General features: G+C 37.2%; 1 protein-coding gene across 1 annotated transcript; it reads left to right on the top strand.

Moving 5' to 3' along the window:
- Positions 1-1,471: 1,471 nt before the first annotated feature.
- Positions 1,472-10,592, top strand: sod2 (superoxide dismutase 2). The gene is made up of 5 exons (NM_001005694.1): positions 1,472-1,542; positions 4,152-4,354; positions 6,590-6,706; positions 8,837-9,016; positions 9,864-10,592. The coding sequence occupies exons 1-5, from the start codon at positions 1,514-1,516 to the stop codon at positions 10,007-10,009; spliced, it is 675 nt and encodes a 224-aa protein (NP_001005694.1). The 5' UTR covers positions 1,472-1,513; the 3' UTR covers positions 10,010-10,592.
- The last annotated feature ends 368 nt before the right edge of the window (positions 10,593-10,960 follow it).

Here is a 10,960-nt window from a genome sequence, read left to right on the forward strand (position 1 = left end):
AGCTGGAGGACGCTTGGGGAAGACGCTTACTAGATACTGTATATCATGACCTGGATGAATGAGAATCTTCATAGACAAACAGACAAATAGATACTGCTTTGAATAGCAATTACAAATAACTTTAATATCAATAAATGCATCTGATTAAAGTTTATTCAAAAGTTATCTTTTTCTTTTCCTCTTAATACACCAAAACAATGCTTTCTGTCACTATGTATTTTAAGAAAACTAAAGTGTTCAGATCCCCTCTGAACACGTGATTTACACAGAGATGTCAGCTTCCCCACATTTTCCTGTAGTCTCCCAAATGTATACATGGAGTTTCGAACACATCCTAATTGGACAGATTGGGGATTTAACTGGGTATAACAGGGCATGGTCAAAGCACCCCCCAGTGAAATAGATCACTAAGTTTTTTTCCCAGGCTGGTGGTCCTGTTAGGAGAGAACTAAACTAGCCTTTGGGGAAAAAAAACGAGCGCAGCTCCTGTATCTCATTACCTTACTATCTTTTTGCTAGGTGCTTGCATTCTGCCCATGTACAGTAGAGTAAATCTTAACAGGTATATTCTACTGCTCATGGAGGAAAGGAATTTGCACAGGGAATGTCTGGGACACCAGTAGAAAGGTAAAAAAAAAAAAAAACTGCATGGCACTCAGTTTTTTACACCAGCAGGTGTGCTTCTGTCCTAACAGCACCAGCCTGGTAAAAAAAAAGTTAGCGATCTATTTCGTTGGGGGGGGGGGGGGTGCTTAATATTTTTGCACTCCCCAGTTGAAAAGTATTACAATGGGGAAAGTACAACAGTCTGAGAGGTTTGTGTCCATTTTAAAATGAAACTTTCAGAAGAGGCTCAGGGCTGCATGTGGAGCAATGAGGAACACACAACCTTCGAACAACCTTACTTACAACATAATTTACATGGTGAATCTGTTTATTTCTAAATATTGTTGTGCACAGTTATTCATCTTTATCAATTAAAGTATATGAAGCACAACTAAACCCGGCAGACACTTTCTCATGGGGTAATCATATATCAGGGGCTTACCTACAACAGTAGCCATTCCATCTCACATTAAAGGAAAACTATACCCCAAAACAATGTAGGTCTCTTAAAAATATATTGCATAAACAAGCTCATATGCAAAACCCCTGCTTCACTAAAATTAAAAAATATATACTTTTTAGTAGTATTCTCCTTATTACTCTCGTCCCTGTTTAGTCCTCCCTGTGCCAGTCATATCGACTAGCGCTATTCTCCTCTGCTTACTATAGCCTCATTCCAACAAAAAGAACAGCCAAGTGTTACACAATACAGCTCGCCACCTGCCTTGCCCCGAAACGAGCGGAGAGTGACAGCAGCAGGGGTGGGAGGGGAATAATATAGCCCGGAAGTAGATCGGCGGCAGGGGGCGGGGCAGAAGGTACAAGGGCAGAGAGTTATACTGACGGAGCTGACAGGGGGCAACCAGCAGACTCCTTTTCGTTGTCGAACTTGCACTTGACCGCAGACATGCTGTGCAGGCTCAGTGTTTGTGGCAGGTGAGCGAACGGTTCCCATAAAGGAGCAGCAGCCTAAGGACTTTGTGGGACAGGGAGAGGAGCTGCACACCGTGTGGTATTCACAGCATGGGCTGTGCTGTTTGCTCACATGATGCAGCATCTTATTTGTAGCAGGCAGGTTCTATAGAACAGCAAGTTGAGTGTGGTTTATGCAGTAGCTAATATATGTACCGTATGATATTTGGGTAACTTCTATCAAATAAGGAGCCAACACCAACAAAGTTACTGCAATTGCAGAAACATAGCATTTTATTGGAGCGCTGGGCTATTTTGTTTTTGTACCTGTGGTGAAGTGTTGGACTGTTTTACCCTGCAGATAACTTATCAGTCTGTCCCAGTGTTGGATTCTAACAAACTAGCAGCTAATAATTAGTCATAATTCATTTAACAGTATGATGCTAAGTGGGTAATGATTAATATAGTTTTTTGATGATTCATATGTATTCATTTCTTTTTACTACAAATATCCTAGCAGTAACTGGAGTTTACCTAAATTTCTGGCTGTGTTACTTTGGCCGCAAAAATATTTTTGCTCATTTGGCAATGAATTCAATTTACCAAACTTTAGTAAATGGACTCCATTGTGTTCAAATGGTCGTACTATGCTTAATTCAGTAGTTCTTGAATTTGCAGACCATTGCCCTGATCCATTGTGATCCATTGGGTTTCAGTTGCAGTACTTACAAAGGTATTGCTGACTGGTCATCTTTGTGTCATAAAAACACTTGGCGATATTTATTTCAGTAAAATAATGTGCTTTTCTAAGCAGTTTTGCTCTTCACATTCACTTTCTATCTTTAATGGTTTCTGGATTTTCAGAGTTTTAGGCTGCCAAAGAAAAGTATTATAATACATACACTAAGGGGCACATTTACTAACCCACGAACGGGCCGAATGCGTCCGATTGCGTTTTTTTCGTAATGATCGGTAATTTTGCGATTTTTTTCGGCGTCTTTACGATTTTTGCGTAAAAACGCGAGTTTTTCGTAGCCATTACAAAAGTTGTGCAAAGTCGCGATCTTTTCGTAGCGTTAAAACTTGCGTGAAACGTCGCGCCTTTTAAGTTTTAACGCTACAAAAAAGGCACGACTTTGCGCGCAAGTGTTAACGCTACGAAAAAATCGCGACTTTGCGCAACTTTCGTAATGGCTACGAAAAACTCGCGTTTTTACGCAAAAATCGTAAAGACGCCGAAAAAATACGAAAAAGTCGCAAAATGTTCGTTTCCAATCGGAATTTTTCCAATTCGGATTCGAAATCGTGTCTTAGTAAATCAGCCCCTAAGGTTTCCTGAGAAAGGTTCATTTTTTTTTTAATGTTTTTTGGCAGTATATGATTGTTTTGTTTTTCTTTTCTCTAAAAATTCAAGATAATTCTTAATATTTTAATAAAAACCACAAACAGATTTATAAAACTGTACGTGATTTTTTTGACTAACAAAAAGGTTTAAGCTTGTGAGAACCATTGAGTCCTATGGAGGCTCAGAATAGTAGAGAAATAATAATCAGCCTCTCCTTGACGCATTTTAAAGGGGAAGTTAAAAACATTGTTTTTAATTTCACGCATTTTAAAGGGGAAGTTAAAAACATTGTTTTTAATTTCACACATTTTTTAAGGGGAAGTTAATTCCATCATTGTTTACTATTTCACCCAGTTTCAAGGGAAAGTTATTCCATCATTTACTATTTCACCCAGTTTCAAGGGGAACTTAATCCCACCATTGTTTTCTCTTGCACACAGTGGACCTAAACACATTGTTTTCCAAGAATTGAGCACCAGTGCTCCTAAAATGGCAGCTGGAGCAATTCCTGTTTGGGAAAAATAAAGAGGATTCATGGAAATGAACAGCCATTTGAATTTCACAAATTTTTTGAGTTTTTCTGCTTGAAAAAATTGTGCTTTTCGGACAATAAACTCAATATTTGTGTTTGACCCTACCCTACAGTATTGTGGCATTTAATAAATGCAAGAATGATTGTGTTTTATTAAAAAAAATACCAAGTCCAGTTTTTACGAGTTTCAAGGCCAGGAAATTCCAGTTTTAGTAAATCTGCCCCTTAAAGTGCCAAGTAAGCAGATCTTTTTCAGATCTGGCCAGCCAAACCAATGTTTGAACCACAGTGTTGCCAGAGTAGACCTACCAGGAGAGGACTTAACAAAACAAACTATTCTCATGTGATCAGATTTTCATACCTGCCTGGTTGATATATGGCTGATCTCTGGCCAGGGTTAGACTGGGCCGGCAGGACACCTGGAAAAAACCCGGTGGGCCCCGCTGACCCAGGTCCGCTCCCTTCCTGGAACTTGTGCGTACCACTCAGCCACAAATAAAAGTAACGTGGCACAACGTGCATGCATAGGGGGGGCTTTCTGCAAGTGTATGGAAGGCAACGTGATGCCCCAGTGGGCCCTGGACCCAAGGTTGATCAAAGTTGCTGCCCTTCAACTTACAAAATATGCATTTAGGGTTACTATTCATCTGTTTAGAAAGCTGCACACCACAAATCTTTTTTAGTTTTACTGAGATATTTTTTTCAACATTGCCCTTTTAACTTGATAGAAATCTAGTGTTCTTGTTTCTTGTGCAGGGGAAGGCTTAGATGTGCTCCAGCCTTGACATACTTTACGTCCAGGGAAAAGCATACTCTGCCTGACTTACCATATGATTATGGTGCTCTGCAGCCCCACATCAGTGCTGAAATCATGCAACTACACCACAGTAAACACCATGCTACTTATGTGAACAACCTTAATATTACAGAAGAAAAATATGCAGAGGCCCTGGCTAAAGGTGAGTGTTCCAGTTGGTTTATATTTCATCTTTTCCCCTTGCAGCTGAAAGGTTTCTTTACACATTTGCATTAGGTGCATGTGGCCAGCGCTGTCCATGTAGAGGCAGGAACCTTTCAATCATGAGGCAAGGTTAGAACCTCACTTCAGGCTGTACTCCTGAGGAAGCTGCCCATAAAGTGTATATAAAACTCCTGTTTTAAAAAGGAAATTTAGCTTTTACTGGGCCAGTAATGTGTACTCTGTCCCTAGACATGGAAATAGAAAGATAGGGCTTGCAGTTCACACCAGTGGTATTATCACAAAAAAAATACACTTTATAAAGATATTTTTAAAGGATCATAATACAGCACAATATTGCTCTTATGTTGAAGTACAATTAATCACATATAATACATACCACCAGATAAGCAAACATGAAACACAGTAAGAGAGCGCATACCCTTGCAAAAAAATGAGAAAACCCCCAACGTTTTGTCAAAAAAGCCTATGTCAAGGGGAATTTCTAGACCATGACACGGCCAGGACTTGGGTAATCTGGGCTAGGTTGCATAGTCCAGCAAAAATCCATATCCAATTCTTTTCTTTTAAAGTTGCCATATTTTGTTGCTCAACTCCTTGATCATACTTGGATGATAAAAAGTTAAATTTAGACGAGATAAAGGATCCAACAAATTCACTGTTCGGAAGCTCTCAAAGTCAACACAATGCATCTCACCATGAATACATGGTTCTGCTTCTGTTTGCTGTATATTAGCTTGTGTTTCTTTTTGAGGAGACATATTTTCTTTTTCATTTAAGAGCAAAGATATCTGAGGCAGAGAAATTTTGAAGACCCCTAGTAGAGTTTGTAATCTCTTGAAAAGCAAAGCAGCATTTTTAATTATTTTTTTTTGTTTATTTAGCTTTAAAGAGGACCTGCCTCCCGATATAAAAAGCTGTATAATCAAAGCCATTTTCCAATTAAACATTAACAAAAGGTTCTTTTTTAAATTAAAATACATATGCTTGTTATAAATGTATTTTAAAAGTTTCCGCTGTCAATCATATATTGCCTGCCTCACCTCTATGTCAGGCAATTACTTTCACTTTTTATTCTGCACTTGCTAGATGTTATTGCACTCATCTCATTACCGTTCCCTTCTCACTGTCTATAATCCTGTAGCCTGTGTATAGGCATGGTCCTTAGGTCCCTCATTCTGACGCATAAACAAGATTTTGAGTTAATGGAAAGCTTGCCTCAGTAACCGTGTTCTATATAGTTTTTTAATTATTTTAATTTTGGTTCAGCAGCTCTTCAGCTATCTGGTCCTAGGGGCCATATTACCTTAGCAACCAGTAAGTGGTTTGAATTAAAGACTGCTATACGAATAGGGGAGAACCTAAATAGAAAAATAATTTCTAAAAAGCATCAATAAAACTGTAGCCTCGCAAAGCAATAGTTTTTGTCCTGGTGCAGTCAGCGGCCCCTATTTAAAAAGTTGCAAAGTGTTAGAAGAAGACAAATATTTCAAAAGCTATAAACTATAAATATTGAAGACCAATTAAAAAGTTGCTTAGAATTGGCCATTCTTTAGCATACTAATAGTTAATGTAAAGTTAAAACCACCCCTTTAAAATACCATTTTATTTAGCACACAACTGCTGATTTAGCTTGATTTGCTCACAGGCCAAAGGCCAATCCATTCAAGTAATGTTTAACAGAACCAGTACTTGTTTCCCAAAACCTTATTTAGTTGGTGGGGTTGGAGTGAAATATGTTGGTTGCTTAGGGTAAAGTATATATTTCATGTGCCCAGTTACTTAAAAATTGTATCATGTTATTTTATTTTTATTGTTCTTTGTGTAGCCATCATATCCGACCCAGTGGAGATTACAGTCTGAGTTCACATTCACACATTTTGTGATAGATGTTTTTAAGAACACAACCTGCCTGTATGTCCTACTCATAGGACACCCCCACACACAAAACATACAAACCCCTTCCAGAGCAGAAGTAAACTCAGAACCAGTAACAATGGAAACATTGCACAATTTGTTAATATAATTTAATAACATTGTAAACTGCATTTTAAAAAGGGCATATTCTATAGCCAGTGCAATAACTAGAAGCCCAACCTCTGGTATAACTAGAGGTTAAACTCAACATATTATAATACTATATGGTATGATAACTGGACTTATATAAGGGATTTAGACCACCAATTAAAGATAAAATGTATATTATATTTTTAAGGGGATGTTACAACTCAAGTCTCTCTTCAAGCTGCACTTAAATTTAATGGTGGTGGCCATATCAATCACACAATCTTCTGGACAAACCTTTCCCCTAATGGTGGAGGGGAACCACAAGGTAAGTGCATGTCAATGTGTGTTTTTCAGTGTTGCTGTAATCCTGGGAGGTAAGGATCTGAAGATCTTATGTGAGTGAATGTAATGGTCTAGCTTGTATGGGACAATACCCTAAAGTCTTTTCTGTTAAATGTATCTAAAAAGAGTTTTTGTAAAAAGCCTCCGCAGAGAAGGCCCAGGTAGGCCAGACTGTTAAATTGGAATAAGGGTCTGAGACCTATAAATGAATGTGGAATTAACATTTTGATAGCTACCAGTAGCAATGCTGTATGTAAAATTTGTAGTTTATTCTGTACCAACAAAGTGTGTAAATATTTGAGGAAAATTGCTCCTGTGAAATAGGGGATCCATATGAAACATGGAGTTGCCCTGTTATGATTCGGCAGTAAAACTGTGCTGACCTGCCCCACTAGTGGTGACATCTGCAATAGGAACCAAATGCACAGATGTGTTTTCAGTACTGCAGCAGAGGGGGAGATGGAGATGAAAAATCTGGAGGTTCAACATATCATACTACAGGTATGAGAACTTTGATCCAGAATGCTCAGGATCTGGCGTTTTCTAGATAAAGGATCTTTTTGTAATTTGGGTCTCCGTACCTAAGTCTTCTAAAAAATAATTTAAACATTAATTAAACCCATAAGATTTTTTTGCCTCAATAAGGATTACTTATGGCTTAGTTACCATTAAGTACAAGCTTCTGTTTTATTACTACAGAGAACAAATACATTTGTAAAAATTTGAATTATTTGCTTATAATGAAGTCTGTAGGAATTGGCCTTTCCCTTAAATCAGTAAGTAAATACTTTTTGGGTAAAGGGTTTTCAGATAACTGATCCCATACCTTTTGTTTTATTTTTAACCAGAATCAAAGCACAATGTCTTTATATCATACTTATATTTACTATATATACTATATTTAAATCAGTCTTCCACCTTACATGATTTTATTACCAGTTGAAGAGAAAAGAGACTAATTCCCCAAGCAGTAATGTATTATCCAAATCATAATATAAAAATCAATATTTTTTGATTTGTAAAATGTATATACAGGTATGGGATCCCGTTTCCAGAAAGCTCTGAATTACGGAAAGCCCATCTCCCATAGACTCCATTTTAATCAAATAATTTAGAATTTTAAAACTGATTTCCTTTTCCTCTGTAGTAATAAAACAGTACCTTGTAATTGATCCCAACTAAGATATAAATAATCCTTATTGGATGCAAAACAATCCTATTGGGTTTAATTAATGTTTTATTGATTTTTTAGTAGACTTAAGGTAAGGTGATCCAAATTATGGAAAGACCCCTTATCCAGAATACCATTGGTCCCCAGTATTCTGGATAACGGTTCTAAACCTGTAATAACATTTTATTTAGAAATGAATTGGCTGTTTCAAGAGCTTAAAAATCTACAATCATAGTGGAATGGCAGAACAGAAATTATCTCTGACCTGAGCCTCTTCTGCTCACCACAAACTGTAATTTAAGTGGCAATGAGTGACCAGCGTCAAACAGGGATATCCTTTGCCAGTTTGTATTATTATCAGAGTAAATAGTTTCCTACAAAGACATTTGCTTGGGTATGATGCTGGGAACGCTCTAAGGTTGGTAACTATAACTGCGTGGCTGCACATTTAAACTTGTAAAATGAGAGAGTGTTTAACCCTATCTGATGTTTTCAGAAACAAAAACAAAAAAAAACAACAAAAAAAACAGACTGTCGTCTTCTCCTGGCAATTTCAGTTGAATAGAAAATGTTGATTACATTACTTTGCACATTTTTCAAGTGGAGAAAATTGGTTTGACCAAAGAGTGCCGGACAGGGACTGCTGTGTACGCGGGGCCCTTCCAAAGATTTTTTTTGTGGAGGGCACAGTGCATTGTTGTTACGCCACTAGTATTATGATTTGGGTTAGTACATTACTCCTTGTTAATATTTTATATTATTATATAATGTCTACATACTTAGTAAAAGAATAGTTTATTGCGCCATCAGCATTGTGTGCACTTGTGAGATTCATCCTCTAAAGTACAAGTGTATGAACGCTTTTCTGTGTAATCAGAATTTGCCTTAAAGGGTTCTGTCAGAATTCTGCTTCTCATTACTTTTTTGCCTTCAATCAATCAGGAGAACTTCTAGATGCCATAAAGAGAGACTTTGGCTCCTTTGAGAAATTTAAGGAGAAATTAAGTACTGTGTCAGTTGGAGTCCAGGGATCAGGGTGGGGATGGTTGGGTTATAACAAGGAATCTAATAGACTTCAACTGGCTGCCTGTGCCAATCAAGACCCTCTACAAGGAACAACAGGTAACCAATTTTCTTGTTACTGTCTGAGTTTCTGCACCACACTAACACATGTAGATTAGTGGAAATATTAGAGGGGACCTGTTACCTGTAAGGGTAAAACTAAAAGTCTTGACATACATAAATATAAATGGGTAAAAAAACTTCACTTAGGGGCTGATTTACTAAGACACGATTTCGAATCTGAATTGGAAAAATTCCGATTGTAAACGAACATTTTGCGACTTTTTCGTATTTTTTGCGATTTTTTCGGCGTCTTTACGATTTTTGCGAAAAATGCGAGTTTTTCGTAGCCATTACGAAAGTTGCGCAAAGTCGCGATTTTTTTCGTAGCGTTAACACTTGCGCGCAAAGTCGCGCCTTTTTTGTAGCGTTAAAACTTAAAAGGCGCGACGTTTCGCGCAAGTTTTAACGCTACGAAAAAATCGCGACTTTGCGCAACTTTCGTAATGGCTACGAAAAACTCGCGTTTTTTCGCAAAAATCGTAAAGACGCTGAAAAAATCGCAAAAAATACGAACAAAATCGCAAAATTACCGATCATTACGAAAAAAACGCAATCGGACGAATTCGGCCCGTTCGTGGGTTAGTAAATGTGCCCCTTAGTATCTCATATAGCATCTTTATTACTGTGTAATGATTTTATACTAAGGTGTAGTCAAGTGTCATACTGTTTTGTAAAAAGAGGTGTTAGCTTAATAACACACAAAATCTGCTTTGTGTAACCAGTTTTTAGACAGATCTTTATACTTAAATTTTCTTTTACATAAACTGTTCCATAATACTTTTGAAAAGGTTTTGTATTGCAGTTACATTTCTTTGCCTTTTTCTATTGTTTTTTTGTTTCTCAGGTCTTATACCTCTGCTTGGAATTGATGTGTGGGAGCATGCTTATTACTTGCAATATAAAAACGTTAGACCAGACTATATGAAAGCGATCTGGAATGTTATCAACTGGGAGAATGTAGCCGAAAGATACCGGGCTTCCAAAAAATAAAGTGCTAGATCTGTTCTCTGTTCTGTCCGTTACAGCCAGTGTAACACATCTATACAGCATCTATAGTTAAAGATTATCTGTCTGTTTTCAAAGAGAATTGTTGCTTCTCACACATCCCTCAGACTGAATGCACTTACTAGACTTACAGGCCACGTCCAATCTGTGAGCACTTAGAAGCCTGTAGAATCAATCCTTTTCATAGCTTGAGCTTTACTGGTGGTCTGTTGTGAAAATAACATTTTGCAATTCAATAATAAAGGCAGCAGCAATGTTAATTTTTTTCTTGCATACTTTTCTATATGTGTAGATTTCTTTAATAACTATAAATTGTTGAACAATGTGCCGATTCCTTAGTAAATTGGTTTTTTTTGTAATATAAATTATATTTTTGACAAGTACAGCATGAAAATTCACTTAATCAATGTCATCATGTGACATTAGATTTTTAACTGGCAGAAAGCTAGAGCTATGGTTCTCAACTGCTTTTCTCCAAGGCCTCATATGCCTATTATAAAACACCTATTTGAACCAAAACTACTAAAATTACAGTCACAATAAAAGTGTTAGCAAAACTCACCATTAATATGTTTATTTCCTTAGTCTGATTTCTCTTTTTCTAAATCACAGCCTTTATATTTCCGCTATATATAAATCAACCTTTATCTTCTATAAATACATTGGGTATTCTCCTGTGTTTGTCTGTCTTCCTGGTTAAAGCAGTTCTTATGCTGGATTGATGGATATTCATCCTCAGTCTGAATGAGATAACACATTTGCCAACATAATATAGTCCACAGGCACAAGTAATGTAGTACACCACATAATTTGATAAGCATGTCAACCTACTCTTGATGAAGAAGCGCTTCCCTGTCTGTGAAGGTGGAAAGGATTGACCGGTCAACAAAAAACTACAAGTGCGACACCCATTACAGTGGTACCAACTAGTTTTTA

This window comes from Xenopus tropicalis, chromosome 5 (assembly GCF_000004195.4).
Source record: "Xenopus tropicalis strain Nigerian chromosome 5, UCB_Xtro_10.0, whole genome shotgun sequence".
Classification (NCBI taxonomy): domain Eukaryota; kingdom Metazoa; phylum Chordata; class Amphibia; order Anura; family Pipidae; genus Xenopus; species Xenopus tropicalis.

Bases quoted from the DNA above. Each gene is read 5' to 3' on its own strand.
- sod2 (NM_001005694.1), top strand. From the start codon at position 1,514: ATGCTGTGCAGGCTCAGTGTTTGTGGCAG. The intron at 6,707-8,836 runs GTAAGTGCATGT...TCAATCAATCAG, and splicing joins TGGTGGAGGGGAACCACAAG to GAGAACTTCTAGATGCCATA. The intron at 9,017-9,863 runs GTAACCAATTTT...TTTGTTTCTCAG, and splicing joins CCCTCTACAAGGAACAACAG to GTCTTATACCTCTGCTTGGA.